This window comes from Ahaetulla prasina, chromosome 1 (genome assembly GCF_028640845.1).
Source record: "Ahaetulla prasina isolate Xishuangbanna chromosome 1, ASM2864084v1, whole genome shotgun sequence".
NCBI classification, from domain to species: domain Eukaryota; kingdom Metazoa; phylum Chordata; class Lepidosauria; order Squamata; family Colubridae; genus Ahaetulla; species Ahaetulla prasina.
Genome location: NC_080539.1, coordinates 102,998,814 through 103,019,169, shown reverse-complemented (window position 1 = coordinate 103,019,169; position 20,356 = coordinate 102,998,814). Strand labels below are relative to the sequence as shown.

The 20,356-nt window shown below is 37.4% G+C and overlaps 1 protein-coding gene across 1 annotated transcript; it reads left to right on the top strand.

Moving 5' to 3' along the window:
* The first annotated feature begins 10,845 nt into the window (after positions 1–10,845).
* Positions 10,846–17,385, top strand: SMIM28 (small integral membrane protein 28). The gene is made up of 2 exons (XM_058170846.1): positions 10,846–10,959; positions 16,940–17,385. The coding sequence occupies exons 1-2, from the start codon at positions 10,846–10,848 to the stop codon at positions 17,321–17,323; spliced, it is 498 nt and encodes a 165-aa protein (XP_058026829.1). The 3' UTR covers positions 17,324–17,385.
* The last annotated feature ends 2,971 nt before the right edge of the window (positions 17,386–20,356 follow it).

Sequence of the window (20,356 nt, the reverse complement as noted above, 5' to 3'; positions counted from 1 at the left end):
ATGTTCTACAACCCACTCTAATCCTTTCTAGCTTGACCCATAAGCTATTTTCTTTCAATTCATTTTGGAGTTACAAAGGAAATTAAGTGGGCAAATGTAGAGATTTCTAGAAACAGATTTGGAACTTATTAGGAGGAGGGGGTAGGCAAACAAGAATATAATAATGCTTTGCCTAGATCCTTTAGCAATATTATATGAATAGTAACTGTTGATAGTAGAGAATATTGGTAGCCTTGGGGAGTCCTTGATCCAAATCCTTTTTGTAAATCCAAAATAGAAAGGTTATTTAAGATGCTCTTCTGGTCTATTATTTGTATGCCTTTTTTTAATTATTAACTTAGTAGGGGAAGTGGACAGCTTAACAATTTAATAAAAAAAATAAAATTAAAAGCTCAGCTGATTTCTGTAGATTTAATATTTCATCTTGTTCAATATTCTTCTTCTGTAGTTGGTCATCTTTAAATCAAGATTTAAGTCAATATCATTTTTGTTCAATAAAGCTTATACCTCTTCCATATCATCATCTTTTTTATCAATAATAATAAAAATATTTGAAAGTAATTTCTGAATTATTTGTTCACACAATACATCTATTGTTTTGTTGCATCTGATGTCTTTTAAAGTCCCATGCATTAAATGCATTTATATTAAATCCCTGTATAACTTTCTTTTTAAAAAAACTTCAGTCATCCTTGTCATGTCAATTCTAAAAAGACAATTTTTTTCCCATAAGCTCTTCAACTCGTACTGAAATCTTATTTTGATTAAAAAAACTTACCCAGTGAAAGTCATAAAATTTGCCACTCTGGAGATTTTCAATATTTAAAAAGTAATTTAAAAAATCAATTCCAAAGTGATTAAGAAATGAAAATTGGCAGAACTTTGAGTCCAAAGAGGCTGCATTAAGCCTATGAGTTTAGATGGAAACTTTTCTCAACTTCCAGCTGCTACGCTCCCTAGCCAGCCACAAAAGCATTAGTTCCTGTGGTTTACTCAAAGCTGTCTGGAGTGTCTGTGGCCAATCTCAACATCTCTGCTTGTCTCCAGAGAGATTTCACTGGCCCAGATCCTGCATCCAGCCACAAATTTCATGTCTGCTTTTTAAGAATATCTTCAATTTTCCGTGACTCCCTGAAATCTTGTATTATTGTATTGATAACTTTTTGTTACGCATAAGTGTAGAATTCAAAGTGAGAGGTAATTTTAAATTTCATTTAAAAAAAAATATTCAGGGCATGTGACTCAGGGGTGAAATGCTCCCGGTTCGGACCGGATCACTCGATCTGGTAGCGATGGCAATGGGTGGTTCAGAGAGCTGGTAGCAAAAATTCCTGCCCCCCACATGCCCAGCTGAGCCACGCAATCATCTTTGGCCAAAAAAACCTTTTAAAAGTAAAAAAAAAAGCCTCTGATGATCGTGCGGCTCAGCTGGAATTGCTGAATTTCCCAATTACTGAATTTTTTAAAGTAAAAAAAAAAGTTGGGCACGCCCACCCAGTCACATTACCCACCCACCAAGCCACACCCACAGAACCAGTAGTAACGAATTTTACATTTCACCACTTGTGTGTGTCCAGTGTGTGTGTGTGTGAGAGAGAGAAGGGGGGGGGACAGGGAGAGAATGAAAAGATTAGGGTTAGTGTATTTTGGTCATGTAGACCAAAAGTGAGTCAGAGTTCATAAATCATACCATGACATTGTTTAATCACTATTTATTTACTGAACCACAGTTAGCTAATTTAGATTCATAATGTGATAAGCCATAAATCATAATTTACAATAATTTAGATTCATAATGTGATAAGCCATAAATCATAATTTACAATCATAATTTACAACGCTTGGTGCATGCAGTTCACTAAGCTAAAGTCAAACCATATGATAGAATGAACCACACTGGATGTGAAATGATGCCCCTTTGTAGCCTGGGATAAAAAGCAAATCATTAAAAAAAAAAAAGAATGCAGAAGTGGGCCCAAGTCAGATTACAATCATGGTATTAGTGGAGGCGAGTAACACATAAACCTCTTTGTCCCCACCACAATGCTGCTCTTGATATAAGTTAAGAGCTTTTCTTATTAGGGTCATTTCCACTCAGGCCTGTAGTGGGGACCAAATGTTAATATCCACTCTCTGGGCCTGCTGTTGTGTTTTTCATGCATTGCGTTCAAGGCTAAAACGTAAATAACCTTACTCTGAATAAATTATTACTTACAATAGCATCCTCCACCTGGCAGCTTTCTGAGGCATTTGCCAACAAACCCTAGGTACTCTTAGCCAGTCCAGCCTTTGAACATATTTCCTGGGAAATTTGGAGGTTCTGACCCACTGCATCCGCAAGACCTCTGTTTTGAGGCTCTATGGGCAGAACACGACTGTGTTTCTTGTTCTGTTATTATTTGTAAGCCACCAGGATTATGATACAAAGTTGGGTGCTATATAGTTCTTTTAAATAAATAAATAAGATTCGGGGATATTGATGCTGGGAGGGAGGGTTTGTCGTCCTTTTTGTATTTTTTTCCCTTTCACAAAGCGGGTTACTATCATTTCTGGTAAATAATTTGCCTTACCCAACAATTTGAAAAGGCTGCAAGATGACACAACATTTTACTTTTCGGCTGGCAGATTTCCTAATCAATGGCTGACCTTCCTTACATTTTATTTTACAGCTCCTTCATTTATTTTTCAAGACCCAAAGTAATTACGATAATCTAGTTTGCTGCCTTATGTTACAAAATCGATACAGTTTCTACCCAGTTGTCTCCTCTAAAAGTCCAAAGCTCCTCGCAGTGGCTCTATTCGCTTCTCGGTAATATCTCAGCGCCCTTTCAGAGCCATAGTCTGTGAAGCAGAAGATCTCGTCTCAGGTTTCCTGTCCGGCAGGAACAAAGAACATTTGTGCTTTCTTCATTTGCTGGCTTCAGATCAGATGTTTTGTGATGGAAATAGCACTCATTAAATATTTAATAGTTCAAATTCCCCCCATTTGGTAAAAAAATTAAAATCCTCAAGGTTATGTCTCCTTCAGCAGGATCAGTGAGCTTGTGAAATAAGAAGTTGCTAAGGATGGGTGAGAAGAGGGGATGGGGGATGACAGGGGTGAAAATCCTGTATTACTTGATAAAAAAAGAAAACCTAATATTTCAGCTCAATAACGCAAGGCTTACTTCATACACTGTCTTTTTTTTTCTTTTTCTTTTTTTTTTAATGTCACATATCTAATGATTACCACAGCGAAGCCACTAATCCTTAGCACCCATTACGGAAAAATGGTCCCCCTGCTCTGTTGGTTTCCGTGTTCTCCTTTCACTGCAAGGAATAAACAATCCAAGTCATGACTACGAATTAAGCAGGAGAAGGCCCTGCTTTCCGTCCATCCCACCTGAGTCACTCCTGGCTGGGATGGATATAGTAGCAAGGAACTATAGCACCTTTCCCCTTGGCAGAAGAAGAAAAGCTCAGAACTTGACCAATGGGAAATGGCTCTATCCCACATTATTTCACTTATTTGTAATATTAATTGACAACTTCCTAACCCTCACACAATTCCAACATTGTGGGAGTACATGCAGAAAGATTTCACTCCATATATTTGTCTAGCCTGCTACAGCTACAACTACATATCAGTCTAATTTTGGCTTAAGGGTGTCTGGCTAATTGCTCCTGAAGGCTTAGCTGGCTTTCTTTGTATCTTGAGCCTGCATCTAATCAGTTAGAATTCTTAGCAATCTTAGAAACTACAAGACTTGCCACAGAGACCAAAAAAGAGGCCGACAATTATATCACAGATCAGAAGAACACAGAATCAAAACCTACTCAAAGCAGAGAACAAAGCCGCCCTCAAAAACCTACAGAAGGACCAAACCATAATCATCCTACCAGAAGACAAAGGCTGAACCATAGTTATTTTATTTTGTTTTGTTTTATTTGTCAAGAACGTATTAGGTAATATATATAAGTATAAGCATGAATTGAATACATAAAATAGATACAAATAAAGGTAACATTAGGATAGGAACGGTAAGCACGCTGGTGCTCTTATGCACGCTCCTTACAGACCTCTTAGGAATGGGGTGAGGTCTACAGTAGACAGTCTAAGGTTAAAATTTTGGAGGACAGATTGCAGTACATTCAAAAAGAATTACTAAAAGACAAAGATGCCCACGTCTCAGTGAACAACAACATTTTCAAAGAAATAAAATTCACAAGGGAACAAGAAAGCAACCACACAGTGCTCTTCCTGGATATCGTCATTAATAAAGGAAATGGCAAGCAAATTAAAACTACATCTTTTGCAAAACTGCCCACACTAACCTGAGTGCTCTACTACCAAAGTAACAACTCAATTTCCCCACAAGAGGAGCTGTGGCAGAACATTATTCAGATGAGCAATCATGATCTCCTTTAGTCTCCACCCACATAGAATTTCCACAGTGATTGATGATGGCTCATCACACTTGGTAGTGGCACTGGCTACAGTGAGTCACTTCTCCTTCAACCAAAACCATCACATTATGCAATTTGCAGACTTGGCTGCCAGCCTACTTCATGGGGAGATCTCTTCCATGGCATGTTGGTGGGACACATGAGTGGTTGAAGCCATATTTAAGCCTTCCAAATCTCTCAAGCATGTATGTAATAGAGGAGCTTCCCTGTAAAGTAGAAAGGGAAAGTGGTTTATGTTTTTAATAAGGGGGCCTTAACCTGGGTGTTATTATTTCTTACAAAACTTACCGTATTTTTGGGAGCATAAGATGCACCTTCCCCTCCCCCCTCCAAAAAAAGAGGGTGAAAATTTGGATGCGTCTTATACTCCGAATATAGCCCCGTCCAGCTTCTCAAATGGAGGTTTCAGAGACTGAAAAAAGCATCAGAAACGAAGCCACCAAACAGAGCTTCAGAAAAGCCCCCAAACAGCTTCAGAAAAGAAACTCCCAAACAGAGCCTCAGAAAAGAAGCCCCCAAACAGAGCTTCAGAGGCTTTTTTTCTGAAGTTCTGTTTCAGAGGCTTTCAGAGGCAGAAAAAAGTTTTTTCTGAAACAGAGTTTCAGTGGCAGAAAAAAAAGCAAAAAAAAAGCAAGGCATAGAGCTCACAACCAAGGAACCTGTTGCTAAAATTCACATCTGGGAACAGCTGATTGGGGGTGTTCTGGGAGGCCAATCAGCTTTTTTCTTATTTTCCTCCCCAAAAACTAAGGTGTGTCTTATACTCCAAAAAATACCGTATTTAGTCTAAATATATATAAATATATATCCGACATAATTGAATGATGAGCATTTGTGTTACCTAACTATGGGATTCTTGCAAGTGTGGTTAAAAAGTGTGGTTATGACACCTTTCCTGACAAAATGAGCTGTTGTGAACTGTCCCCCTCCCCTGAAGTGATCATATCCATTCCTGTTTTCTGCATCATGCCAATTTTTTCCACCTTTGATTTTGCTAAATTAAATCAGCACCTACAATTTCCAGGAGCCTGACAACAAATGCCCTCTTCAATAATGCATATCTCAATTCAAAACACTTTCCCTTGGATGTAGAGACCACATGCTTATTGTCCCTCGTTGATCTTAGAAAGAAAATGATGTTCCAGTAGTTTGAGCAAAGGGCCGGCACAAAGCCTTCACAAGGCATCAAGTCTCAAGCCAGCGGGTACTCATCGCACCTTTATCCTTTCTCAGATTTAATAATAATAATAACAATAACAACAGAATTGGAAGGGGACCTTGGAGGCCTTCTAGTCCAACCCCCTGCCCAGGCGGGATACCCTACACCATCTCAGACTGATGGTTATCCAACATTTTCTTAAAAATTTCCAGTGTTGGAGCATTCACAACTTCTGCAGGCAAGTCGTTCCACTTATTAATTGTTCTGTCAGGAAATTTCTCCTCAGTTCTAAGTTGCTTCTTTCCTTGATCAGTTTCCACCCATTGCTTCTTGTTCTACCCTCAGGTGCTTTGGAGAACAGCCCGACTCCCTCTTTTTTGTGGCAACCCCTGAGATATTGGAACACTGCTATCATGTCTCCCCTAGTCCTTCTTTTTATTAAACTAGACATACCCAGTTCCTGCAACCGTTCTTCATATGTTTTAGCCTCCAGTCCCCTAATCATCTTTGTTGCTCTTCTCTGCACTCTTTCTAGAGTCTCAGCATCTTTTTTACATTGCGGCGAAACAAAAATCGTTTGACACAAAATTGTTTGAAAGGTTATTTTACAGTCCCTTTGATCACAAATTTGCACTGGAGGTTCAGGCATTGTGTTCCACTTGTAACTTTGTTTTCTCACCTCTTCTTCTATTTTACTTCTACCCGAAATCACCCTACTGTGTCTCAGTTGCAAAAGTCTAGATAAGCAAGAGATAGCAAGAGGGAGACCCTGAAAACTCATCTTTTTTTCTTGCCATCTAGCAGTCATTGGGGTTTGTGCAGAATGAGTATGCTCTGCCTAATGAATCTCATTAAGGAGAAAGCAATAGAGTAGCTGGATGTAGCTAACTTTGCACAACACAATTAGCTTAAAACATAATTTGTTGCTCATGGTTTGCTTTTTCTACAAACCTAGCAAAAATGATTACTTTATTCGGTGTGTTGTAAGCTTGGTTCAGCTAATAAATAGCTGGGATACAATACAAGTTCTGTTAAGCAATGATTTTTAGTTGGCAGGAAACATTTGTCAGAAAGTACACTTGTTTCATTCTTCCATTTCCCTTTCATCATCAATATGTTTTTTAAAAATTTTTTAATCAAAACAGTTTAAAGGGCCAAGTTTCAGTTTAGTGGCTTTAAAAAAGTTGTTGCATTAAATTAGCAAAAGCACAGGGTCCTCCCCAAATCAATTTGGCCATTATACGCCCAGCCAGATATATCACTGAGTATCCTTTAAAAGTTTGAGAGTGCTTGCAAAATGCAGTCAAGTTCAGAGTCGTAGCAGGGTATTATTCTGAGATAGGAATATATAAATCAAGTCATGAAGCAGCTCTACACCAGTTATCAGTCAACCGTCTCTACCCATGTACTACTAAAATGCTAGTATCTGTAATCTTTAACTAGGCAAAACAGTGTATCACAGGGTAACCATTTCTGAAACAAGGGATCCCAAATGGACTAACTTACAGAATGTGTCCAAAATCCAGGACCCATAACTCCCATGGAACTGAATCTTGGTAAATTTGTGGTTGCAAATTTGTGGTTACTACAATACAACAATACTGGCTTGTCTCACTTTAGCCTTCTAAAGATTGAGTAGACCGGTTCCACCCATTGGCTGCTGGAGAGTGGTTAGCTGTGGTCAAGCTAACCACTCCTGTTACTCCTGTTCTCACTACTTTATTGTCCTTGGTCATTCTGTTTCTGTTTAAGTAAGGAGATATCTCTGAATTCAGGGTCATGGGTTGTCTAGGGACAATATAAAGCCTACCTACAGTTATAATTTATTTGGCCCAGGGGGGGCTGGGTGATACTGTCAAGTGACTGTAGGGAAGCCTATTCTGTGGAGTGAGCAAAGGAATGGTAAACAGTAAAGAGGAAGGAAGGAAAGACTTCCTCAAAAGAGGAAGGAAGGAAAGACTATGAATGGCCTTATTGGAAGAGGCTATTCACAAAATGCTCCAGCAGGTGGCAGGACTAGGCCCATCTGTTTATACTTAGAAGCTGAGTAGGGCTAAGCCTACTTAGTGCTAATGGCCAGCTGGATGCAATATGGGAAGCTTACTGGCCTAGAAGAGAGAAGAATGGCCTCCTTCTGCCCAGCAATTGATAGTTAAGCTCTTCAGGAGGTTAATATCCATTGATAGCCTAATTAGATCTACCAGTTTTGTGCTTCAGAAATCCAGACAACTCCTAGTTAGCCAAAATATAAGGCTGTCCAAACCTTTGCAGACCAGTTCTGAAAGCCTTATGCCTGATCTCTCAAGAATCCATCTAATCTTGGTTTTTTTAAAAATATACACATTATTTGGTTATACATCTCAGATAAAGTCTTTAAGAGGAAAAAGGAAATTCCTATAAAAAAAACAACACCCTGTTCTATAGCTTTGAAACAAAATCCAAAGATCATCTTCCCACCCCCATAGTTGTTCCAATTTAGTTGTAAAGATTCTGGAGAGGAGTGCAATTAAAGCAGGGGTCTCCAACCTTGGTCCCTTTAAGACTTGTGGACTTCAACTCCCAGAGTCCCTCAGCCAGCAAAGCTGGCTGAGGAACTCTGGGAGTTGAAGTCCACAAGTCTTAAAGGGACCAAGGTTGGAGACCCCTGAATTAGAGTGCATGTTTGCAAAAGGAAAACATGAAAAACACGTTTGCAGTGTTGGAATATTTTTTTTCTTTTATCTTTATAGATTGAATAGGCAGTAGTGAATACAGTAGTAATATTATTGTATAAAAGCTGACTTCTCCAATAAAAACAATAGAGATCTAATATCACATAGCAAAATCCATGCATAACTATGTGAAGGAAGGTATATCTTATGCACAGAAAAACATATCTAGATGAAATGCCCACTTAAAACATCTGCAGCAAATATGCGTAATTACAGAATTACTATATGATTACAAAAACTTTTACTTTTTTCTATTATACATTTTTTCTAATAAAGTCCCAAATCATAAGCACAATTATTTTACTGTTTCATGCAAAATGTCAATAAGGGGTTTCCAGCTCAGATATTATTGTTTCTTTAATCAATTTAGCCATCTCTATTTGTTCCATTGTTTTGTTGATCTTAACAATATACAAGAGCCATCTTGATAAAGTCCTACTGATGATTCTAGAGATATGGATTCCAAAATGTCTATATAAAAGAAATGGTAATTTTTTTTAAAAAGTTGATAATTATAGTTGGACATGATTAAAGTATTTGATAAATCAAATCGGAAATTCTGTGGAAAATTAATGTGAATATGAATATCCTTTACTATTCTATTTCTCAGTAGAAAGGATAGCATGTCTGGATAAAACAAAAACCATTCCTTTGTAAAACAGAGTTCATAATGAGGTCATATAAGGATAAGGTTACATTCTGTTTTATGAATTGTTGCCATTAAAAACACCTAATAGCTTTACTAACATAATTCATGCATAATAGAGGCCTAGAGGGAGACTTGTACACGTAGTGAAACATAGTAAAATAATTAGAAACAGACCTAAAGAGATTAGACCAATGGCAAGAATTAACCAAATGTATTCAATCTGACTGCTCTTTAGAAGGCCAGATCCTGAAGATGAAACTGAAATATTTTGGCCACCTAATGAGAAGGAAGGACTCCCTGGAGAAGAGCCTAATGCTGGGAAAGATTGAGGGCAAAAGAAGAAGGGGACGACAGAGAACGAGGTGGCTGGATGGAGTCACTGAAGGAGTAGGCATGAGTTTAAATGGACTCCAGAGGATGGTAGAGGACAGGAAGGCCTGGAGGAACATTGTCCATGGGGTCACGATGGGTCGGAAATGACTTTGCAACTAACAACAACAACAAATTCAACTTGGGAACAAAAGCAAACTAGCGCATTTGGGACAAAAACGAAACATCTTTGCAATTGGCATAAAGTGCTTGGAAGTCAGCATTTATTTATGCTGACAAAAGGAACTTGTGATGTTAGCAGCTTGTGACTATTGAGTTTTCTGAAATTCTTGTCATCATCAACCAGGTGTTGCAACAGTTTACTTGTACGAATGATTGGATGTTTTGTCGTAAATTGAGGACTACTTGTACTATGTCACATATCTTTAACACTTAGCAATTTTACATTTGAATTCCATGCATGGATACCAATTCCTTGCATGGATACCAATGGGACTAGATGATTTCCATTGCTTTCTTTCTGCGTGCTAATGACAATTAGAGCATTATGTCGTTGTTAAACAATTTTATCAAATGTTTCCCAAACAATGTTAAGATCAGAATATAGCCAAGAGGGAACTAAAAGAAAGATAAGAACCACCAAATTATCATGTTGACGTCTTACTACTCTTTATCAATACAATCTTGATGTAACTGGAGTATAGAAACCATTTGGAGTCTTTTTTGCTTTGAATAATTAAATTAAATGATTGAAACATAATGATACTTATCTGTTAAAAAAAAAGCTATGGAAGATTAAAGAGCAGAATTAAGCCCGTTAGATGTGTCACTGTATATTCTCAGTGACTAAAGCCTTTTCTAGCAGCAGCCTCTTTTCGGATTTATCATTAACATCTACATTCTAATACCTCTAAATAATTCAGAACAGCTTTCAGCTATGCCCTTGCCTGCCTAACAGCAACTGCTTTTGCTATTTACATTGCATCCAAGTGGAAATATTTCCTTAACCCTTAGGGAGAAGCAAGCCTTTTGTTATCTCTCCATAGCATTAGGGCTCCCTTCCTCTCCACAAACACATTATGCATATATATATTTATATATTTATATATAAATTATGTGTATATGGACTATAAATGCAGACAATGATTTATCCACATAGTTCGGACCATGTGCACTCAGATTGTCATGGAAATACCCCTTTAATAATCCTAATGCAGGCAACCATCCAATCAGAAGGCTATCTCTTCGCTGATACCTGATGCCAGCTTCTCTGGTAATGTAGGCCACTGAAGCAAATCCAGAGAGATTGAGTTAGAAGACAAAATAGCATCCAAGATTCATCTGGTCACTGCTCTACCCTTTTCTTCTTCACTGCCAGGAGCAGAAGAGAATATCAGCATGGTTTTCAGCTTAGGCATTCCAAGCTAGGCCTAGTATCAGAGGTGGGGGGGGGGGGAGAGAAGAGGGAGGTGACAATATTAAAAATAATCCAAAAGAAGACCACAACTGAAGAGGAAGAACAAGGAACAAACCCACACGTCCATGAAAGTATGCGTTGGCTTCTGGACAGTGGTAGCTGGAAGAAATTTGGACATGCCGATAGGGGAAATTATGACTGGTTAACCAGTGAACCAGGTGTGCCATTGGTGGAAACAGAGCTACAGGTTTGTATCATCTATATTCCTTGCAATTTACTTTTGTTCTTTCAAGATTTCTCGTTTCAGGTTGATAAAAGGGTTTGTAATATAGACATTGGGGGCAAGTACTTTATTTTACATAAATTGCACACTGTCCTTCATGCAATTGTGCCTTTGTTTCACCGACTGAGGTGGAAAAAAAAGTTTGCAGAAACTGATGTAAATATTTACTTCGAAACTTACCTTAACTTCAGATGGATATTTTGGCTGCTTTTGAATCTTTCATTTCATTTCAAACCCATTTCATTTTCAGTCTTCCTCTCTGCAGACCTTTTTACTGATATTAGAATAAGTGATATTCAGCAAATTTTGTTTCCTAGATTATATTACTTTTCATGGTGTTGTGAGTGACAAAAGGGGAAGGCGTGAGAGATAGATCAGAAAGGCTACCCTGACAAGACAATCTAAAAGAGATTTTGAGGGTCATGTGAAATTATTTTTCTCAGTATTGTTTACAGTAACCTGTAAAGTAATTTAGTCTGGTTTTTTTAAATAAGAGCCTAGCTGAACTGTGTCAAAAATAAAACTAATAACAGGCTAGTAATGTAATTCTCTGCATGGCTATGCTGAAGTAAGTCCCACTGAATTTAGTGGAATACTGAATGGAACTTATTCCTTCCAAATATTTCTAGTCTCCTAGTTAGGCAGAATAACTTATTGTGATAAGACCAGAAGAGTAATAGTTGTAATATGGACAGTAAATAATTGCAATGGTGTTTTTTGTGTTGATGTCAACTACCATAAGCATAAATGTGATCCTTCACATTTGCATGATTTCATAGAATTGTTCACAATGCATATTTTTTCTTTGTTTGACTATGCCTAAAATATGATTTCATTCATGTGAATGTCTAAACTATTACTATACTAAAGAAAAAGTAGTGTTGAAGTTAATACTGAATGAGTTTGGTCTGTGATGGAAAATCTGTGATTACTCATTTACATCTTCACAGCACTACTTGATGCTAGTCAACATGTTTTGAATCTGCATAAGGTGACTCATATCTACACACAGTATATTTAAATATACTATGTATGCAATTTTTTTCCTGTTCTTGATTATGTATCATTACCACAATGAGCCAAACTCCATTCACAGTAATAAACCACATTTTTTTTGCTTTTTCTCTGCCTTTGTTTAAAATTCAAAAGTACAGTCATATGTTCATAAGAGTGAATAGGAAAACACTGAAGACAGAAGCCTAGAACTACGGAGAAATTTTCAACAGGGAGAACAATTAACTAGTGGAACTACTTGCCTTCAGAAATTGTGGGTGCTCCATCACTGGAGCTTCTTAAGAAGATATTGGAAAACCATTTGTGTGAAATCATTGTGGGTCTCCTCCTTCCGCAAGGGGTTGGACTAGAAGACCTTCAAGGTCCCTTCCAACTCAGTAATTTTGTTATTCTGTTAAACCCTGCTCTGTAGAGATGAATTTGTAAGTTTGGTTATAAATGTATATTGTTCTCACTGATTTATTTTGAAATCCTGGTTAGGGAAATGTTAGAACATTGTATAAATCAACAGGTTTTTCTTGTGCCTATTTATTAATGAATGAAGCAATTCTACATATTTTTTTAAAAATAGTATTAGTCATATCTGATTCTTTTTCTATGTTTTCTCAACCAAAATAAGTCAGGCAGTATGACCAGGTGTAAATAAAGAGCACTGTAAAATGGTAATGTTTGTTACATACAAGAAAACTCAGGGCAAATTAAGCAAAAAATTTAACATAATGTATTTGGAAGATATGTGCTTTTGCAGATTGATTAAACCAGTAGAGATACTTTGCAAAATTGGTTTACCAGAGTATTCAAACAGAATAAAGGTATGCGCTCTATAATATAATAATTCTTTCAAACTGCCTTCAAGGCTTCAGATAAAAACTCCAAAATAATGTCAATGTTTTAAATAGGCAAGCTATCTACAATGCACATTTTGTATTGTGTTCAAAGCACAGAATACTTAAAGTCGGCTGATGATTCATACTAAAAATCTGCAACAAATGATATCATTGCTGTTGCATTTGGAAATATTGATTAACATATCCATTCCCTCGTGAGATATAAAAACCAGATACACTTAAGTATAATTTGGAATACATCCTATTTATCTTATACCATTAGGTTTCAAGTGGTAGTAAAATAGAATCAAACATAAAAGGTTTGCAGTTTACTTTTTCTTCACGAAGTATTTATTTTAATTGTAGCACTGCAATATTTAATATTCACCATAATCCTTTCTACCATATTATATATACCATTAAATATGTATTGAGTATACAATTAAAGAACAATATCAATTTTTAATTTCCCCTTTCCTTCCTAGTGACAATTTCTCCATTTACAGTCCATTCAGGAAGTATTCAGAACCTCTTCACTGTTGTCAATTTAGTTATGCTGTAACCTGTTTCTGCAGTTTATTTATTTTATTTTATTTTTATTTATTTTGTCAATCACATATAAGATAACAGGTAAAAGTATGAACATAACTTGTATACATGAAAAGAGTAAATAAAAAAAGGAATATTAGGATAGGGATGGTAGGCACGCAGGTGCACTTATGCACGCCCCTTACAGACCTCTTAGGAATGGGGTGAGGTGAACAGCAGACAGTTTAAGCTTAAAGTTTTGAGGGTTTGGGAAAGAAATTCATTTTTTTCTCTTTAATCTACATTCAGTACCCCATAATGACAAAGTGAAAACAGAATTTTAGAAATGTCTTTAAATTTATTAAAAAGAAAAAACTGAAATAACACATTGGTATAAGTACTCGGACCCTTTGCAACAACATGTGAAATTTAGTTCTGGTGCCCCCCATTTCTCTTGATCATTGCTGACATGTTTCTACACCTTGAATGGAATCCACCTGTGGTAAATTAAATTGATTGAACATGATCTGGAAAGACACACACCACCCCTCTCTAGAAGGTATCGCAACTGACAATGCATACTGTAGCCAAGCAAAAGCCACAAGGTCAAAGAAACTGCCTGCAAAGCTCAGAGAAAGGATTATTGCAAGGCACACATCTGGGGAAAGCTACAATAAAATTTCTGCTGCACTGAAGGTACCTAAGAGCACAGTGGCCTCCATAATTCTCAAATGGAAAAAGTTTGGCGCAACCAGGAATCTTCCAAGAGCTGGTTGCCTGGTCAAACTGAGCAATTGGGGGAGAAGGACCTTAGTAAGAGAGGTGACCAAGAACCCAATGGGCACTCTGACTGAGCTCCAGAGATTCTATGTGGAGATGGGACAGAGTTCTGGAAGGACAGCCATCACTGCAGCCCTCCACCAATCTGGACTTTATGGCAGAGTGGCTAGACAGAAGCCTCTCCTCAGTGTAAAACACATGTGTCGTGTCCCACTCCTCCGCTGACGGCCGGGTCAGGGAAATCCGAATCAGGCTTGCCTCTGCAGCTCTGCCCAAAGTCCTAGCAAAGTCCTCAGAGCAGGCAGGAGACCAGTAAGTGACTTCAGCAAGATAAGTTCGACTTTTGCCTGACTCAGAGACTGCCAGAAAGCAGATCCTTTATATAGGCCATGGGGTGTGGCTCCATGACTCAGCACTCATTAAGGCCTGCCCCTCCCTTCCTTCTGTTGCCTCCGCCTATCCAGCCTTCTGATGCGAGGGTCACACCAATCAGCAGCTGTTGGGAATAAACCCTCCTCAGGCTCACATGCTGTGGAGGAGGGGGAGGGGTCTAGCTGCTCCGTTTGCCTGAGCATGGAGTCAGGGCTGGGGCCGGGAGATGCTCCTTCTTCTGCAGTTTGTGTGGGCATGGAGCCAGGACTTGGGCCGGGAGGCATACATTCCTCAGTGTTCGGGAGCAGGTAAGAAGGCCCCGGCTGCTCTGAGGGCGGGCAAGACACAACAACATGAAAGCCTGCTTAGAGTTTGTTCCTCACAGTCTGAGAGTCCTCCAGGTGCTTTTTTGCAAACTCCAAGCGGGCTTGTGGATGCCCAATGTTTTAATGCAAGTGTAAAATAGACTGAGTTTGTGTTGTCATTTCCCCCTATGTCTATAAATAGAAATCATTATTTGCTATCTGACATGTGTTAATACAAGTAGGAAACCATGGGCCCTGTTTTCTGCAGTTGTTTGAAATAAGATTAAATCTAGGTATGAAGAATGATGATAACTTAACAAAAACAAGATGAAAAATAAAAACCATATATACGTCCTTGACAAATCTATTAAGGCAATTCACTTTTGCTTTTTTAATTGTTAGATTGTTTTGACAACACAAAATATAACAATAAAATAGGTAAGTGTCAACTTGTATTCTCAAAAATATGGTGTCCTATTCCATTCAGTTAAGTTCCACAATTCTGCCTAGAACGGTTCCCATTTCCATGTATGCCTTACATAAACATTTTTATCCCAGTTAAATTATCATTTAACAAAAAAAATTGTTTGGTTATTAGCATAAATTTCTTAAAGTGGGACAGGTAGATAAATTTAAAAGAAATGAGACACCAAAGGGTGTCTCTTAAAGTAATTTAAGTACCCTACCAAAATCACATCGGACAAATAGCGAAAACTGTGGTTTATTTGGCAGCAAAACTAGTAGCCATCATCTGGGTTTTTAAAAATCTATTTATCCTTATCAAAGTTTTAAGATGGTACTTAAATGGGGGAAGAAAAATTTAGAATGATAAGGGGGAAAACCCTTGGTTATAGTTACTTCTAGCATGGTGAGATAAGTGCATGGATGAGGATAAATTACGTTGCAAGATAATATGTTTATATGATTCAGTCATAATTTAAATAGATTTGGAAAGTGTTAGTTGTGAAATCATACTGAGAAAGAGTAGTTTGCCAAAAGTACACTGTACTTCCTTTGGGAAAGGGAACATATAAAGACATCAGGTTTTTAAAAAATCCCAATCACTGAGTTGCTAAACCAGCCCTCTGATAGCTGTAGGGGGAAACCTTAGAGGAACAGTTGCTATCTGATAACAGTAGAGGCAATATAAGGGAGATAAATATACTGATCTGGATCCTTATTTCCTTCCATCTAGGGAAACTTTCTGTTTCAGTGGTACTTTTCCAGTGGGATAAGGGCAAAGAGGGCATTTTAACACCTGAAACTCTAGAAATGCTACTACAGGTGTTCAAGGATGCTCTAAATTGGGATAAGAGGTGGTGCTGTAGGATACTTTGCCTCTAACCTCCCATTTTCTGAGATGTAATTAAAAGAACTCCTGTCAAGGATTGTTCCTATTGGCAGGAGAAAACATTAGATATAATCAATGATTTTGGGTTTTGATGGAAGTAATTATTGCCATAGAAAAGGAGGCTACGGAGTCTTTGCCTATGGAGATTCTCAATCATTCAGGTCACGGTTGTCCCAAAGGTGCTTTTTCAAGAGGCAATTGGACTTTCTGGTTTTTCTTTGAATACGTTTCGCTTCTCATCCAAGAAGCTTCTTCAGCTCTGACCCACCATCCAGTCAGAGCTGAAGAAGCTTCTTGGATGAGAAGTGAAACGTCTTCAAAGAAAAACCAGAAAGTCCAGTTGCCTCTTGAAAAAAGCACCTTTGGGACTAGAGTCTTTGCACTTGCTATTTTCAAGCAGCCTCTGAACTTCCATAGTAAGGTTTTCTTCTTGAGTGATAGCGGGCAGTAGCAAGTGCCAATCTATATCTCCAAGGCTTGAAGAAGAGATGGATTAGCCCTTAGGTGGAGGCATTTTCTAAATGCAAGTGAGAACCTGCTTGGTGGACTGATCGGGCAGTATCATTGCTCGGTTGTGCACACTCTGAAAACAGCACTTTCTATTAGATCTATGTTTATGCTTTATTAATTTGCTTATTTCAATGGGTTTGGGCTTCTTGGATGCTGCTGTTTATCTGCCTTGAGATGGTGTTTTTATGAAAGGCAGGATGCACATAAAATGAAATTGGCAAAGGCCTGATACATATTCTTGTCTTGGTTTCTCCTAGAGTCAGCATAAAGCAAGTTCGACCAAAGAAGACATCGAGCCATTCCTATGCATCATATTACCAGCTACCGTGATGCTCTTCCTGGCATTCCTGTTGCTCTTCCTCTACAGACGTTGCCAACGTCGCAATCCTCAGGCTCAGATCTTCAGCATTGACTTGCCAGAGTCCCTTCCGGAACACGAGGTGACAGATTTTCTCTCTGTGTTGCCCTGGAACAATGAGCAGAGGTTCCAATACTCCACTCTCTTGCCTGAAACTGCCTTTCTCGCTGTATGTCTGCCTCCGTCCTATGAGGAGGCCACCATGAAGGCGTCCATAGAAGAGGACCATGTTCAGCAATTTCAGGAGCCAGTGCCTCCTTACGAAGAGACCAAACAACAATAAGCACACCGAAATCCTTTCGGTCAGGGTTCTCAGCCTATTATGACTTCTGAAAACAAAACAAGAAGAACTCAAAGCAAGGCAATCAGTACAAGCACAATGGAGCTTCCAGGGATTAATTTTAACAGCATCGATTTCAAAAGGAACAGATATTGAAATAGCATACCAGGCAGCAGTACTGGGTGAAGGAAAGATTAAATCTCCTGGAGTAAATTACATACAGATGTTTTAGAAGGTAAAATTGAAGTGAGTTGGATTGCAACAACTGTGTTGGAAAGCAACTAGACTGGAATTATACATATACATAACTGAAAGGGCTTTAATGTTTGTAATGCAGTAATATTTCTTAGACATTTTATGAATTCAACAAATAATCAAGTTTACATATCAAAATACTACAGATTATACATGACTTTTGAAATGTATCTGGAGAGTAAGGCCTCTGACTGGTACACACAATAAATGTGCAATCTTTTGAGATCCTTCCACTTCAAGATAAGTGGAAAATTTGGAGAATGATTGGAAAGCACAATAAGATACTTATACACCAATGTGGTGGTTTTCTGCACTGTGTACAAAATAATTTCATGTTTTTTCTACTTTTAAATAGAACAAATCCTGTAACCTTTTAATTCTCTATATAAGATAAAGTTAAATATGGCTACATTAAAAACAATAAAGTATTTAAAATTTTTATTTATTTACTTTGCTTTTCAGATAGATTACATTTCTGTCTATCCATCCATCCATCCATCCATCCATCCATCCATCCATCCATCCATCCATCCATCCATCCATCCATCCAATCTATCCCTCTATCTTTCTTTCTATCTATCTATCTATCTATCTATCTATCTATCTATCTATCTATCTATCTACCTACCTACCTACCTACCTACCTACCTACCTACCTACCTACCTACCTATCATCATCTATTTATTTTGCTTTTCAGGTAGATTACATTCCTGCCACAAGAAATTCAGTCTGTCTGTCTATCCATCCATCCATTCATCTATCCATCCAATCCATCTATCCATCGATTCCTCTATCTAATCTATCCCTCCCTCCCTCCCTCTCTCTCTCTCTAATCTATGATCTCTATCATCTATCTATTTGCAAGAACAACATTTCCATAAGGACTGTTCTATCTGAATAGATAGGCTAGGAATACTTTTGGTGTCTTTCTTTATACAATGTCACCTTATAGGAAATGTGCCTTTTCCCTTGCCCCTCCAGAATCTTCTTCTCTCTGAGGTATGGCAGACCTCTATCCTCCTAGCCTTCTAAAAGGCACTGAAGATTTAACCAAGTGCTGGTATAGGATGAGGTGACTGTATGCCAGAAGTTTAACTTGGAGCCAGGATTTTGTTTTGTTTTCACATTTATGGCTTTAACAGTCTTAATATAGTTTTCAGTTGTTTTATTATAATATTCTTTAATTCTTGATTGGGAGCTTGGTATAACAATGGTGACTATATAAATGTTTTGAAATAAACGAACATTGAATTTTTAGCTGTATTTCAACATCATAGTTTTAGATAGAAAATTGAGAACAATTATCACAGCCATTTTGATCGATAACATATCTATATGAATGTTTAGTTGCATAGTTTTCATAAGTCAACAGGCAAAGTAATGCTTTAAGTAATATCCATCAATGGGGCAAACTTACTTTTTATCTGATAACTAACATTTTACATATATATGTTAGTAAAACAGAAACAAATAATTTCTTGGTAAATTAGAATTGCCTATAGGTGAGATGGGCAGCATACAAATAAAATAAGTAAATAAATAAATAGCTACTGTAATTGATGTGGATGCTTTATTCATATTTATTTCAAAAAATCAGTTATTTCAAAAAGCAATTGCCTGTTGCCAATTGTTGTCATCCAGATAAACATTTTAGGACAAATGCATTCTACACTAAGGAATGAATTAACATCATTATGTTGAACTAGCATTCTACATTTTTTAATTAAATGATTGCATCAGTATAACGTCTCTGTTATTATAGCTATATTGCTTATTTATTTTTAGTAGAAGTTGTTAAGAAATAAGTTGGAATTAAACAGGCCAATCCTCTTTAAATTCAAGTCACTTGACTGACATTGCCTTTCTAGTTGGACAGATTATTGTATCAACATAATAAATATCGGAAACCAATAGTTTTCAGACTGTCTCTACTTTCTTAGCCTAATAATAGTTTACTTTCTATCCCATTCCTACTTTATATATCAGTGACTACCAAGATCTCTTGGCAATTCACAATATAAAGATAAACCAATAAAACCAAATTAAAATTAAGTACTTTGAAAATACATTAAAACTATTAATATTTAGAAACTTGCTCAAAGGTATTTCCAAGCTCAGGAGGGGGTTCAAAGAACATAGGAAATTATAGAGAAGGTTCTGGATGTTAGATAAAGTCTATACATATGTATATATTGTTGTTCACAGTAAAAATATTTGAGATTTAGGTAAGCCTGAGAATAGTGATATAGTAATCCTTAATTCTAATGCAGTCAATAGTATTTCCTAAGTGCTGTTGATAGGATATCTAAAAAGGCCAGTGTTATATGTACTTCTCAAAAAGGTTGAGTATATCAGCTCTCCCATACGATTGGTTAGATTGGATGGCTAGATCATTGCCATGAGAAATGGCATTCTTACCGGGAATGTCTACGGAGATTCACAGTCATAGTTGTCCCAAAGGTGTTTTTTCAAGAGTCTGAAGCCTCTTGAAAAAGCACCTTTGAGACATTCTTACCAGGATACTACTAATCTCACTTGAGAATTTAATCTTACTTCTTGTGATATTTGGGAGAATAAACTTGGACAGGTAAGAAACTTTTATTTATATTGATTTATGCAGAAGCAATTGAAAGTTGCAACATAAGTATTATTCCTGGTGGTTCTAACAATGAGCTTTTTGTGCAAGTGAAAGTATGGAAGAATGTACACCCACCATCTGCAGTCGAGCAATCTTTTCAGGTGCGTTATTTTGCGCAATGATTCAGGTGCACATCCAACTG

Bases quoted from the DNA above. Each gene is read 5' to 3' on its own strand.
- SMIM28 (XM_058170846.1), top strand. From the start codon at position 10,846: ATGCGTTGGCTTCTGGACAGTGGTAGCTGGAAGAAATTTGGACATGCC. The intron at 10,960-16,939 runs GTTTGTATCATC...GGTTTCTCCTAG, and splicing joins TGGTGGAAACAGAGCTACAG to AGTCAGCATAAAGCAAGTTC.